We start from the raw sequence: 14,225 nt of genomic DNA, 5'->3' as shown, positions 1-14,225 counted from the left end.
ATCTTGATCTTGATCTATTGTCCGGGTATCCAGTAGACATTCCCCTTTGTAAATTATAAACAGTGTGCAGAATCAAACCAACCCGACAAACCCCGTACCGTACATGATCGAAAGAGAAATTGTAGAACCGAAACTCCAATCGTGCAAATCGAAGAAGAAAGGCCAAGCCATCCTCCCCATTTTAAAGTAAATATCGCTATGCCGTGCAAGATAGAGAACCGACATATGGCGCAAACGAACGAAAGCAAGCGAAGAAAAACATCCGAGCAAGCAGACAGCGATCGATCGATTACGCCTCCTCTTCACCCGTGCTACCGTCCCTCCTATACCAAGACACAATGTAATCAGCATCCATCAATTACTACCCAACATAAAATCAAAGACAAGGGCAGGGAATAAAACATACGGAATATACTTCACGCCCGAATCCTCCAAACTGGAAATAATCTCGTCGGGAAGCTGTTCACCCACCACTATTAGCCCAATATCCTCTTCACCACCACCACAACCATCATAATTTGGGTGTATACTCACCGACCCCGTAACCTTAACTGCATACGTCCCCGGCACATAACTATCCAATCTCTGCCACCTAGCCACCCAGCTGGTCGTGGGATCGCGGAGCGTCACTAGGCCCTCGAAGACCTGCGACGTGCATTCTTGAATCGCGTCGTTGTTGCCCCGGAGGCCGAGGACGTTGTCGCAGTTGGGACAGCCTTCGCGCATGAATTTCTATTCCATTGAAACAAAGGTGTTAATTGAGTTTTTCTTCTGGGGTAAGGCAGGTAGGTAGTAGCAGCTGGGCAGCTGGACGTACGCTGTGCAGTTGGACGAGCGAGCACACCATGCAGGCGCGCAGAGTGCGCTGCTGGCTGGGGGCGACGTAGAAGGACATCTTTCCTTTTTCGGCCCTTCTTCTATTTTCTAGGATAAGAATTGGCGGGACAATAGAATGGTAGGAGAGGTTGTGTAGGGATTGTAGGTAAGATGCATGCGGCAAGAGACAAGAGACACACCAAGAGGGTTCTGGAATCGGAGGGTCGGCGCCAAGACCACCCAGCCCGGAGAAAAGTGACGGAAGGGAAAGCAAATCAATCAATCAATCAATCCATCATCGACCCGAGTTTAAAAAGCGCTGGAAGTTGAATCCAGGAACGGGTGAGCCCGAGGAAAAAGTTTCAGGAACTTTTTTACTTTTTTGATATTTTCTTCTTTTCGCCTTTCATTATTCAGGTTCATTTACCTACTTTCATTTTTCTTGATTTTCCCATATTGAACCATTCCATATTAAACTGCGAAAGGATCTCGTGCTCTCTTGCCCCGAAATCCACCCTCCCCCCTCCCCTCCTTTCGTTAAACGCTTCACTGTTGCGCGCCGCCCGACGCCCCCCATGGCTTCCCCCGATCTCGAGGCCGCCACTGCCCTCAAGGTGCAGGGGAATAAGGCCTTCGCTGAACATGAGTGGCCTACTGCTATAGATTTCTACACGAGAGCCATTGAGAAGTATGATAAGGAGCCGTCGTTCTTTAGTAACCGTGCTCAGGTAGGTGGCGCTACGAGACAATCCAGTGTTGGAGGTGGAAGTCTGTGTTGAGATACTGACTGGTTCTGGGGTTCTTGGTTAGGCACATATCAAGCTCGAGGCGTATGGCTTTGCGATCGCTGATGCCTCCAAGGCACTGGAGCTTGACTCCAACTATGTCAAGGTTCGTTGGATGCTGCTGCTGCTGCTGCTGCTGCTTGTTGGTGTTGTTCGCCTCTGACTTATTCACCCTACCGTCGATAGGCCTACTGGCGCCGAGCCCTTGCGAACTCCGCTATTCTGCACTACAAGGAAGCCCTGAAAGACTTCAAGGCCGTGATCAAGAGAGAGCCCAATAACCGCGATGCCAAGCTAAAGCTTACTGAGTGCGAGAAGCTCGTTCGTCGGCTCGAGTTCGAAAAGGCGATCGAGGTCGGTGACCCGCCCTCCGCTTTCGAGGACCTGGATATCGATGCGATGGTCGTGGATGAGAAGTATGATGGTGTGCGCTTGGAGAAGGAAATGACGCAGGAGTTCATTGATGACATGATTGAGCGGTTCAAGAACGGAAAGAAGATCCATCGCAAATATGCTTTCCAAATAATCAAGGCCGTCAAGGATCTTGTCTACGCGGAGCCGACGATGGTGGAGGTTGGTGTTAAGGAGGGTACTAGGTTGACGGTTTGCGGTGACACGCACGGTCAATTCTTCGATCTCCTCGAGATCTTCCGCCTCAACGGCTACCCTAGCGATACCCATGCTTATCTCTTCAACGGCGACTTCGTGGATCGTGGATCGTGGTCGACGGAGATTGCTCTCCTGCTGTACGCCTACAAGTGGCTGCGCCCCAACGGTATCTTCCTGAACCGTGGTAACCACGAGACGGACGACATGAACAAGGTGTATGGCTTCGAGGGCGAGTGCAAGGCCAAGTACAATGAGACGGTGTTCAAGGTCTTCTCCGAGTCCTTCTCGGCTCTGCCGCTGGCTACGTTGATCGGCAACAAGTACCTTGTGCTCCATGGTGGTCTCTTCTCGGATGACAACACTACGCTGGATGATATCCGCAAGCTGAACCGCCACAACCAGCGCCAGCCTGGACAGCAGGGCTTGATGATGGAAATGCTGTGGACGGACCCGCAGACCGCGCCCGGTCGCGGACCCAGCAAGCGTGGTGTTGGTCTTCAGTTTGGTCCGGATGTCACCAAGCGCTTCTGTGAGAAGAACGGTCTGGAAGCGATCATCCGTTCGCACGAGGTGCGCATGGAGGGCTACGAGGTCGAGCACGACGGACGGTGCATCACTGTCTTCTCTGCGCCGAAGTACTGCGACACCACGGAGAACAAGGGTGCCTTTATCAAGATTGGACCCGAGCTCAAGCTTGAGTACCAGGTGTTTGAGGCTGTTCCTCACCCGGATATTAAGCCGATGGTAAGTGATGTATTATCTCGACGAAAAGTGCGGACTGGCAGACTAATGTGGATATTCCAGGCGTATGCGCAAAACTCTCTCATGTCGTCGATGATGTGAGAGGCTTGACTGCTTTGCAAGCTGGGCGTTCATGGGATGGATTGGGAGCGAGTCAATCTCGCCGATCGGACGGGGACATGATACATATACACCACGATTCAGGATGGGATGTGCGACGTTCAGATGAGAAGAAGAAGAGAAGATGCGGAAAGCCTTGGATTACACAGTACGAGGGCCATGTATCTACGGATGATTGACGACGATCTCGTGAACTCTTTGCATAGCGGAATATCTATCTATCTTGCTAGTTATATCTTCTCAAGGCTATCTAGGTGTATGTCTCTGCGGTTGAGTTGTCCCGCATGTGCAGGTCTGGCGATGTCGGATTGGCTGTGGGGAGGGGAATTGGTTGGACGAATTGCTTAGTGTCGTACGTCTTGCCTTCCAGTCGGAGTTCTGCATCCATCAATTAGATAAAAGATGCCACTGAATTGCATGGGGGAGAAATGAGGGTTAAAGGTGACTGTCGGTACAGAGAATCCCGACGGCAGGGACCCCGCGATTCCCAACCGACGTCGTGTTTGTTTCTCGCTCTTCTCCCATCTTGGCTCGCACTCTTTTCTCTCCCTCTCTCTCTTCTGTTCTTCTTCTCTCCTTGAGTTATTCCTATCTATTTAATCACATAATTATTTCCTTCATCATGGAATACGAACCCCAGACTCGTGAGTGACACTGACTGCTCCTCTCTCTGCAGCCACACTAACCCCGCCTTCCCCTCCGCAGCGCAGTATCTCACCTCCGACAAGTCCAGCTTCGCCTCCGTCTCGGCCCATGAACGCTGGCCCGTCATTCTGGTATGCTGGAAATAATCCTATATGACAGTATAAACCTTGACTAATACTCCTCCCGCATAGACTGGTGCGATTGATGATCTGCACCGCAGCGTCGCCGATGTGACCGACGAGGAGAAGCGTCAGGAAGGAAAAGCCATCATCGGAAACCTCGCAGCGTTCAAATATGAGCTGCAGCACAACAGGCAGTTGACGTGAGAAGCATCCTCCGCCTATACTCAACAATCAAACAGTCATTGACCATCTACAGCCCCCTCCCCGACGATGGCCAGCCCGACATTGCGGCGTACAACCAGGAGCTGGAGCAGCGGGGAAACCCTTCATGGCACGACGTCGCATGGCTCTACTCAGAATGCTACCTCTGTGCGTGCAATTGACATACCTCCATACCTACACTCCAGCTGACAGCCACCAGACAGACGGCTAAGCACCTTCTTCTCCCTCTCCAAGCACTGGAAGGGCTATGACGTGTTCGCCCGCCAGAAGATGTCCACCTTCAAGTCCTCCCGGCCCGCCGTCCTCGAACTCGCCGCACGATACAAGGAACTGGCCGAGGAGGCCAGTAAGGGCACAGACGGCAAGACCCCAGAGCAGATCGAGCAATCCGACCGTATCCTCTTCTCCGAGATGTGCGAGATCTGCCTCTGGGGTAACGCCACCGACCTCTCCCTCCTCACTTCCCTCACCTACGAAGACATCCAGAAGCTCCAGGGTTCCGAAGCCCGCAAGGCCTCGGAGAAGAACATCCTCGTCAATGACCTCAACGCCTCCTTCGACGTCCTGCACCAGGCCCGTCGCGACCGCAAGAACCAGGACCGCCGCGTCGACATCGTCCTCGACAACTCCGGCTTCGAGCTCTTCGTCGACCTCATCCTCGCCGGCTACCTCCTCTCCGCCGGCCTCGCAACCACCGTCGTCCTCCACCCCAAGAATATCCCCTGGTTCGTCTCCGACGTCACGCCCCCGGACTTTGCCGCCCTCATCGCCGCCCTCTCCGACCCGCAGGCCTTCTACACTGCCCCCGACGAGTCCGGAAAGACCTTCGACCCCCTGTCGGAGAAGGAAGTCTCCGAAGTCAAATTCCTCTTCGACCACTGGAGCCACCTCCACGCCGAAGGAAAACTAATCATCCGCCCACACTCCTTCTGGACCACCCCCGGAAGTTACTGGCGCATGCCATTTGTAGCCCCGGACCTCTTCAACGACCTGAAAGAGAGCGAATTGGTCTTGTTCAAGGGTGACTTGAACTACCGCAAGTTGACCAACGACGTACGTCCCCAAACCCTCCTTCTTTCCCCCTCATCCATCTTCCATATCTCAACACTGACACAATATAATAAAAATTCAGGCCGCATGGGCCCCCACAACCCCCTTCACAGAAGCCATCGGCCCATTGGGCCCGCAATCCGGCGTCCGCGTAATGGCTTTCCGCACCTGCAAGGCCGACGTGGTGGTTGGTCTGCCCGAGGGTGTGGATGAAGAGCTCCGCCAGCTGCCCAATGGTGGGGGCGACGAGGCGAGGAAGTGGGCGTGGAGTGGGAAGTGGGCTGTTGTGTCGTTTTGTGATGGGAAGGCTTAGATGATGTAGATGAATTTTATATCCTTTAGATGATAAATGATTGATTTGATAGATTTGAATGGGATGGATGGATTGATAGATGGGACTCAGTTGGATATGATATGTATACACCTTGTTGATAGGTGAGGTGTTATGTGGTTGGGTTTTATTTCTCGTTCATGATAGTGATAACGAGAGATTAGACTAGATTGAGTAGTTGAATATATGTATATAGAAGATGTGGGTAGAGGTGTGGAGGGAAATAAAAACTAAGATTACGTACGATCAACGATCAACGGACTAGAGCTAGAGACTAGAGCTAAGTAGTGAGGGAGTGAGTGACAGTGACATTCACATCAGCAGAGGGAGAGGGAAAAAAGAAAACAGGTATCAGACCATATCACCAGACCACCCACCCACCGAACAAACAAAAGACAGATCAGATCAGACCAGATCAAACGAGACCAGACAATAAGGAGAGGTATTCACTTCGATCACAACACAAAGGGAAAAGAGCAGTTCAGTTCAAGTTATCAAAGCTATCCGTGACAAGAGAATGATCCTTTCATATATCCATCCATCCACCATCCGGTCCATATCACTCCGTGCCGTTGTTCCCATCTGACATATAGGAGATAGAAGATGAAGGAAAAAAAAAAACATTAAGAAATAGGTTCAAGAACCGATAAGGCTTGGTTCGTATAAGTGCGCATATTCTCTTTTCCCTTTCGGGTTTCTTCTTTTCGTTGCTTGAGACGTGCTTGGGCCTGCAGTTTGCGGTCCATCGGGATGGAGTCTCGGGGTACGACGGCCGCGAGGCTTTGACGGCGCTTGGCGCGGTCGAGGACGTGTGAGTCCGGGAGGGCCGTGACTGCGTCGAGGCTATATTTGGAGGGGGAGCGGCGCGCGCGGGGACGGCCGTGGTGGCTGTCGTCGAGGTTGTTGGCGAGATGGTGGGCGAGGGAGGTCATGGTTGTGTTGGTTGGGGCGTAGAGACTGCGGTAGGTGTTGGTGTTGGTGGATTTCTGTTTGGGACGCGGGCGGGTGGAGGGTGGAGGGTGGTGGTGATGATGGGGGTAGTCGGGTGGAGAGGAGGGCGGGATGGTGGCCGGTTCTTCGTCATCGTGATGCTCGTTTTGGTAGCGGGCTTTGGGAGGTTTGAGAGATTCGCCGAGGTAGGCGAGTTGGTCTTCGTCGGTGATGCCCATGGCTTTCATGGCTCGTTTGAGGTCCAGGTCGCCGGCGGTGGTGGTGTATCGGGATGGGTAGGAGCGGCGTTCTTTGGCACGCGGGCTGGGACTGGGTGGCTCATCGATGTCCGCGGTGTTGTCGTCTTCGGCGTCTTTTTGGGGACTGTTCTGCCCGAAATCGAAGACATGCACACCGGTGTAGTTCTTGCGAGGGCTCTCGGTATGGCGCGCTCGAACCTGGGTGTGTGGGAGGCTCTCGATCGCGGTGAGTTTAATCTTGAGCTGGTCGATCTGCTCCTGCATGCGACGGCGTTCCTCGTTGAAGGACTCTTTCAGGTCCTCCTCGTGATCGCGATGTTGCTGAGATGCGGTCTTCAACCGTTCGCGGTACTCCTGGATGCGCGTTTCCAGTTTGGCCTCGCGTTGCTTCAGCTTAGCTTCCTTCTCCTTCCGGCGTCCTTCGTATTTGCTCATCTCCTGCTTCACCCGGGCTAGGGTCTGTTTGAGAGACGCGTTCTCCTTCTGTAGCTCGCAGGCTTTCTGTTCAGAGCTGCGCGCGAGGTCTTGCAGTTTGGTAAAGTCGGACTGCTGAAGCTTCATGTCGTCGATCTTGGTCTTCGCTTCGTCCAGAGCCTGCTGGGTCTTGCGGAGCTCTTCCGTAGCCTTCTCTGAAGAACTTTCGGATTCAGATTGCTCAGCGATATCATCGACTTCGTTCCCTACAACGCCGTGCCGTTCCAGCAGTTTGCGTAGTGAGTTGACGCGGTGCTTGTATTGCAGAGCCAACGCGGTCTGCTTGGTGAGGTCCTGCACCAGTTTCTCCTTATCGGCATTGGCGCTCTCTCCAACCATGGTGGAGGCTAGATGGGTAACATGGCGCTCCATCTCAGAGACCTTGATCTCCTCCTCCCTCAACTTATCGGCGAGTCGCGACGCTTCTTCATCCTTCTTCTTGGCATATGTTTTGGCGGCGGAGCGGTACTGGATAAGCTTTTTGATTTCCCACGTCGTTTTCGTCCGGTAACTATCAAATTCGGCTTTCCAGTATTTCCCCGACTGCGACCGTGGCTCGTTCAGGTTGATGGTATCGTCGTTGTCATCTTCCGTTGGCGATGGCCTGGACCCCTCGGATGAGGGGTTGGGCTCGAGGTCCTGTGACGAAAAGAGCCCCGTGCCCTTTGACTTTTCTCGCGAATCCATCAAGGCTTGCGTCAGTTTACTGCGAGGTTTGAACTTTCCGTCCGAAGAGTTGGCCGACCACTGGCTGGAGAAGTTGTTGGATGAGGAGGTGGGGGTTTTGTTAGGTTTCGTGAACGGGTCTTCCCGCTTGCGCTCGTTATCGACGACGCCGTCGCCGAACGACACGGTTTTGCGACGGTTGGATGCGGTTCCGGGTGTTACGAGGATACTTTTTGTAGGCGATGCCATCGCGTTCACAGCCAGATCCAAGTCGGCTTTGGAAGCCTTGAAAGCATCCCCTGTGTTTCCACTGGATGGTTTCAACTTGATGTGATCATTCAGCAGCTGATTGGTCGATGGATTCGTCGTCTTCACAGCAGCAGAAGTAGTAGCAGCAGTAGTAGTACGGTGGGTGGACTCGTCGTCATCGGCACCTGGGGTACCAAACAAGGCGCTCTTGAAAGCGCGGATCGCAAACACGGGAGCGGGCGTCTCGGGTGGCTCTCCGGCCCTTGAGTTGTCTATGGGGATAAACAAGTTAGAAAAACAGGCCAGCGCGCGATGAGCGCGGGTGGGAAACGGGGTCAGATGAATTGGAAGGCCATTATTGGGCCGTATATGGAGGGCAGTGGAGGGAAGGGCGCGCGCACGCAGCAGCAGCAGCAGGGCGGGCAGCAAGCCATACTACTCGTAGCGACCAGCAGAAAGTACTAACTGAGGGAAACACACGCACCTGCGACCTGGTCTTCCTGCCCAGTGATCCACCCCAGCATCGCGTCTGCAGGGGACAAGAGAAACCGGCGATTCACCAGCAATCAAATTATGGGACTGAACGAGACACGCATGGCACCAACAAGACCATTGGGGGGCCAGAGGATTGACGTGGAACGCTGTGCTTTGTTTACGGCGATGATGCGCCAAGTCACGAGCTGCCCGCCCCAAAGGCGGTGGGCGGAAAAACGACGGGGCGGCGCTTCCATTGGGCGTTCATATACTCGCTGTCGGGTTACCGCTCTTTTCCTCTCTTCCCGTCTTTTGAATTGCTACACTAACCATTTCCTCCCTTCCCCTCTCCCTTCCCTTGTCAAATTACCTTTTTCTCTCTCCACACATATACTTCTACACCCTTTCTTCTTCTTTTTTTTCTTTCCCCCAATTCCCAGATATGTTCTCTACTGAGCTATAGAGGGCTGCAGCTTCGGCTGCATCTTTGTCACTAATTTCCGTGGCAAAGGCCAATCTCGATCACGGTGCATCCACTATCTTCACCGCCCGACCAGCGCCCCGCTATGCCTCACAAACAGAAGAAGAATTTCAGCAATGCCCCTAAGCACGGCTCTCCCCGAGCGGAGAAAAAGCAGCAGCCGCCGCAGCAGCAGCTACTCCGTCCAGACTCGCCGTCTTTCTCGCCGCCGGTAGTCGCCCCCACCAATTATCAGGAGATCCACCAGAATGAAGTCGAAGCATTGCGCTCCATCTACGGTGATGACTTTGAAGAGGTCCAACACAGGCGCTCTGCCTGGCAGGTATGTGATTGTCGCATTGATGTTGCTCGATGCATGGCTGACCAAGAAGCTCTATAGCAATCGACCGAGGTCGCGTTCAAGCTTCATCTGCGAGCCTCGTCGAACCCTGACGTCCACCTGGTATTGCTCGTCGAGCTGCCCACCACCTATCCCAAGACCTACCCCAACCTATCCCTGGAAAACTTAGACGACCTCCGAAAAGGCGCTCGATCGAGAATTCAAGACATTGTACAGAATAAGCCGAAGACCCTTCTCGGCTCTGAAATGATATACGAACTGGCGGTGTCCATTCAAGACGTCTTGGAAGATGTGGCTGAGGCTCAAGCTCAAGACAAGGATCTTCCGAGCTTAGAGGAGGAGCGAATGGAACAGGAAGCCGCCGCAAACCAGCGAGCCGAGCTGGAGCGACAAGAAGAGATCCGGAAACAGGAGGCAGCCACAGCAGAAGAAGAGCGTGCCCTCCAGCAGCTCTTGGAGGACAAGGTCCGAGAGCGGGCCAAGGCACGATTGTCCCGACGTAAAAGTCGCACTCCTGGACTGGATGCAAACGGGGACACGGATGCTGTGGAGAACATCCCGGGGGCGATCACCTTCGACCCTCCGTTAGCTATGACGGATACGGACCAGGCCACCCTGGTCTTCCGCGCGGTTTACGGCAAATCGCTTCTCCAGATCGGACCAGGAAAGGAGACATATACCGTGAGACCGGTCGTCTCCGACAACCGGTCCCATGCGCCTTTGCTGGTTTTGAGAGAAATCTCCCTGGATGAGAAAGGAGTCGAGCCCCTTCTTTTCCGAGAGAAGATGCGCTCGAGTGAGGACAGGCTGGAAGGCCTGAAGAAACTACGGCATCCTAACCTGGTGGATTTTGTTGGGTTCAAAATAACCCGACCCTTGAGCATGCAGGACAGTCAGGATAGCATCTGGACTGTCTATGCTCTCCAGGAGTATTCGAACAAGGGAACATTGGCCGAGTTCTTGGATATTGTCGGGACCGTTCCTGTGGAAGTACTCCGCAGCTGGACAATCCAGCTGCTGGAAGCCTTGGAGTTCTACCATCGTAGTGGTTTTGTTCATGGCAATATTCATTGTGGTCGCATCCTATTGTTCAGAACTCGTACTGGTGGGACGATCGTGAAACTGCGGGCTGGCATTGAAGAGGCACTTCCTGATTCACCGGCCAGCAAGCGGTTGCTCACAACGTCAAAATCACCTTTCTGGATGCCCCCTGAATTAACACACGGGACCGCACCGTTGACCATGAAGACGGACGTCTGGGACCTGGGTATCGTCTTCCTTCAGATGGGATTCGGGACGGATGTGCTGCAGCGCTATACTTCAGCAAATGCGCTGATGGGCACGCTCGGGTTATCGACTGCTTTGCAGGATCTCCTGCATGAGTTCTTCAGGCCCGATCCGAAGAAGCGGCCGACTGCTTTCCAACTGCAGCCTTCAGAATTCTTCCGTGTCGACACTCCCCTGATTGCTCGCACCAGTGCCTCGAATTCAATCTCTCTACCGAGGCGTCCACGTCTTGATTCCCTTAATGGCTTGCCTGCCTTCTCGCGGTACAACCAAGATTTCGATGAAGCTGGGCGGTTAGGAAAAGGAGGTTTTGGGCAGGTGGTGAAGGCAAGGAATAAGCTCGATGGTCGCTTTTACGCGGTCAAGAAGATTACTCAGAAGTCTACCGCGGCCCTGAAAGACACACTATCGGAGATTATGCTCCTGTCCCGGCTTAATCATCCTTACGTAGTACGTTATTATACTGCGTGGATCGAAGAGGATTATGATTACGTAGACGAGGAAGCCATCTCTTCCACGGAGAGTGACGTCTTTGCTAGTCGGGACACGCATGCCTATGATTATAGTACCGGCGGGCTTGACTTTATCAGCTCGAGCGGCTATCCTAAGATTGAGTTTGGCTCCGACAGTGACGAGGATAACGATGGAACTCTGTCCAATGGAGATAAAGGCGACACGCCCTCGACGTTTGAGACCGAGAGTGCCACAGGCAAGGAGCTTAGTCGGGTGCGGTCAGGCTCCCAGGGCAGGCCCGTACTTACCACGCTCTTCATCCAGATGGAGTATTGCGAAAAACATGTGAGTATCGTGTTGTTGTGCCTAACAATATGCAACTGATGCTGACATACAAAGACCCTTCGCGATCTGATAAGAAATGGTCTGTATGATGATGTTGACCGGTCCTGGCGCTTGTTCCGGCAGATCCTGGACGGACTGAGCCATATCCACGGCCATGGAATTATTCATCGGGATCTCAAGCCAGACAATATCTTCATCGACGTGGCGAATAATCCCCGTATTGGAGATTTTGGTCTCGCTACCAGTGGCCAGTTCACGACAGCCGTGCGCTCTTCTACCACGGCCGATTTTGAAGGCAACTTTACTCGCAGTCTGGGCACGACCTACTATGTTGCCCCCGAGATGAAGTCTGGCATCACCGGCAACTACAATGAAAAAGTTGATGTAAGTGCAACCCGACTAAACCAGCGAGAGAAGGTCTAACGTGGGCACAGATGTATTCTCTCGGTGTGATCTTCTTTGAGATGTGTCATGCCTTATCCACAGGCATGGAGCGCGATCAAACATTGCGAGCTATACGCGAACCGAACCATACCCTGCCGTCTACATTCCAGTACACGGATAAGGTAGTCCAGGGCAGGATCATTAATTCGTTGTTGAGCCATAACCCGAGCGAGAGGCCTACAGCCTCGGATCTTCTCCATAGCGGAAAGATTCCTCTGCAGGTCGAAGAAGAAACATTCAGGCGCGCGATCATGCACCTACTATCTGATCCAAACTCTCCCGACTATAAGAAGATTTTATCCGGCATCTTCTCTCAATCACCCAAGAAGTTTGAAGACATCGCCTGGGATATGGACTCTCGCGGTACACCGGGCGCCACCGAGTTGCTGATTCAAGGTCTTGTCAAAGAGAAGCTGACGTCGATCTTCCGCCGCCATGGGGCTGTTGAAACCCAGAGGCAGATGCTGTTCCCCAGATCTCAGCACTACAATAACGGCGCTGTGAGACTGCTTGACTCCTCCGGCAACTTACTTCAACTGCCATTTGATCTCACCCTGCCCAATGCGCGTGCTATTCCACGACAAGATACTTCACTGGAGAAAACATTCGCTTTTGGTACCGTCTACAGGGAATTGCCTCATGGAGGCGAGCCCAGGACTCATAAGGAGGTAGACTTTGATATTGTGTCACACAACACTTTGGATCTGGCTTTGAAAGAAGCCGAGGTAATCAAGGTGCTGGATGAGATTATCGAAGAATTCCCTCCTCTGAGATCTTCCCCTATGTGTTTTGTTATCAATCATTCGGACCTGCTTCAGATCATCATGGAGTTCTGCCGAATCACGCCGTCTCAAATCCCTCGTGTCAAGGAGGTCATCAGCAAGCTGAACGTGGGGAAATGGACGATGCAGAAGATTCGAAGTGAGCTTCGCTCCCCGGCTATCGGTGTTGCCTCGACCTCGCTGGATGACCTGGCACGGTTCGACTTCAGAGACTCTCCAAAGCAGGTTCAGAAACGACTACGGGCTATTATGCAGGGTACAATATTTGCTGAGCGATTGGCACCGATCTTTGCTCGCATCAATTTGCTCGTGGCTTATCTGCAAAATTTTGATGTCAAGCGGAAGGTTTACATGAACCCCCTCGGGAGTCTCAACGATAAGTTCTTCCGAGGCAGCATTCTTTTCCAGTGCGTCTTTGACAGTAAGCGGCGTGATGTGTTCGCGGCTGGCGGACGGTATGATTCGCTGGTTCAAGAGTTCCGGCCCAAGGTCTTGGCCAGTCGTTCTCAAACACATGCTGTGGGATTCAACTTGAGCTGGGATCGCCTCAGCTCGGCTATGTTGGAGTACCTTGGAACTCCTACTAAGACCCCAGCGAAGAGCTTTGATATGGAGACTGGGGCTTTCTGGAAGACACGTAGAGTAAGTCGGATACCCACCATCTAGTTGCGGAGAGATACTAACCGCTAGCAGTGCGATGTTCTTGTTGCAAGTTTCGATCCCACAGTGTTGCGTACCATGGGCATCAAAATCGTCCAGGACCTATGGCTCAATGACGTCAGTGCAGAGCTGGCTGTGGATGCTTCCTCGCTGGAAGAACTCCTGAACAAGTACAGGGAAGACAGCCATGGCTGGATTGTCATTGCAAAGCAAGACAGTCAGGAGAGGGGTTTCAAGGTCAAGAGTCTCTCCCCGAGAGAAGAGTTCGACATCCGAGGGTCTGAACTTGTTCCTTGGCTGCGGAACGAGATACGTGCGCGCTACCAGCGAGAGGGCGCAGCGGACCCCCTACGGCAGTCTCGTCTGCCTAGCCAAGCAGACCCGGGGCCTTCCTTCAATGAGCGGTTCAGTGATGTCCGCATTCTTGTACCCCAGCACCGAAGCAAGAAGTCCAACCGCAGGAATATTGTTGAGACAGGTATGCTAAATCTATATTTTGATATTACAAGGCCCCCGCTAACTCCGTCCAGCATTATTCCGATCCCGCGAGGTGGTTGAGGATGCCCTGAACGGGCCTGTTGCCGCCATAGATACTCGCGATGAGCTGCTAGAAGCCATCAGGAACACCCGCCTCTCCGATCCTGAAAGCTGGCGCACAGTCATCCAGAACGCGCCCTTGACAGAACGAAAGTACCTCACGCAGGTCCATGAACTACTACTAGACCTTGCAACCGAAAGTCGTGTAGATGGGATGGAGAGTTTCAGCAATGCTTTCATATACAACTACCGCACAGGGTCATGCATATACTACGACCTCGGAAGCGCAGCCGACAGATGAAATGATGTGTGATGTTACGTGTTATGTGTCTCTTATTGTATCTGCTGTTGATTGAATCTCCTCTTCCAATATACCCACAATTATGCCATGCAAACAAGCGT

At 53.0% G+C, this 14,225-nt stretch overlaps 5 protein-coding genes across 5 annotated transcripts; 3 read left to right on the top strand and 2 right to left on the bottom strand.

Annotated features, from left to right (window-relative positions):
- Window positions 1-289: 289 nt before the first annotated feature.
- On the bottom strand, window positions 290-895 carry spt4 (transcription elongation factor SPT4; the record flags this gene model as incomplete). The annotated part of the gene is made up of 4 exons (XM_035505300.1): window positions 290-323; window positions 407-459; window positions 535-732; window positions 818-895. 4 exons carry the CDS (start codon window positions 893-895, stop codon window positions 290-292), a joined length of 363 nt encoding a protein of 120 aa, XP_035361193.1.
- A 496-nt stretch (window positions 896-1,391) lies between these two features.
- ppt1 (protein serine/threonine phosphatase PPT1) lies at window positions 1,392-3,053 on the top strand (the record flags this gene model as incomplete). The annotated part of the gene is made up of 4 exons (XM_035505299.1): window positions 1,392-1,544; window positions 1,627-1,707; window positions 1,788-2,954; window positions 3,015-3,053. The coding sequence occupies 4 exons, from the start codon at window positions 1,392-1,394 to the stop codon at window positions 3,051-3,053; spliced, it is 1,440 nt and encodes a 479-aa protein (XP_035361192.1).
- Window positions 3,054-3,693: 640 nt separating this feature from the next.
- AtWU_10193 (damage-control phosphatase ARMT1 family protein) lies at window positions 3,694-5,423 on the top strand (the record flags this gene model as incomplete). Its single annotated transcript, XM_035505298.1, has 6 exons — window positions 3,694-3,715; window positions 3,777-3,847; window positions 3,908-4,038; window positions 4,095-4,207; window positions 4,260-5,113; window positions 5,193-5,423. 6 exons carry the CDS (start codon window positions 3,694-3,696, stop codon window positions 5,421-5,423), a joined length of 1,422 nt encoding a protein of 473 aa, XP_035361191.1.
- Window positions 5,424-6,064: 641 nt separating this feature from the next.
- AtWU_10192 (uncharacterized protein) lies at window positions 6,065-8,544 on the bottom strand (the record flags this gene model as incomplete). Its single annotated transcript, XM_035505297.1, has 2 exons — window positions 6,065-8,292; window positions 8,505-8,544. The coding sequence occupies 2 exons, from the start codon at window positions 8,542-8,544 to the stop codon at window positions 6,065-6,067; spliced, it is 2,268 nt and encodes a 755-aa protein (XP_035361190.1).
- Window positions 8,545-9,060: 516 nt separating this feature from the next.
- cpcC (putative protein kinase (Gcn2)) lies at window positions 9,061-14,124 on the top strand (the record flags this gene model as incomplete). The annotated part of the gene is made up of 6 exons (XM_035505296.1): window positions 9,061-9,297; window positions 9,355-11,400; window positions 11,455-11,784; window positions 11,835-13,268; window positions 13,320-13,764; window positions 13,817-14,124. The coding sequence occupies 6 exons, from the start codon at window positions 9,061-9,063 to the stop codon at window positions 14,122-14,124; spliced, it is 4,800 nt and encodes a 1,599-aa protein (XP_035361189.1).
- Between the last annotated feature and the right edge of the window lie 101 nt (window positions 14,125-14,225).

Source organism: Aspergillus tubingensis, assembly GCF_013340325.1.
Source record: "Aspergillus tubingensis WU-2223L DNA, scaffold_12, whole genome shotgun sequence".
In the NCBI taxonomy this organism is placed as follows: domain Eukaryota; kingdom Fungi; phylum Ascomycota; class Eurotiomycetes; order Eurotiales; family Aspergillaceae; genus Aspergillus; species Aspergillus tubingensis.
The sequence above is the reverse complement of the archived record's forward strand: the minus strand, read 5'-3'. Positions and strand labels throughout refer to the sequence as shown.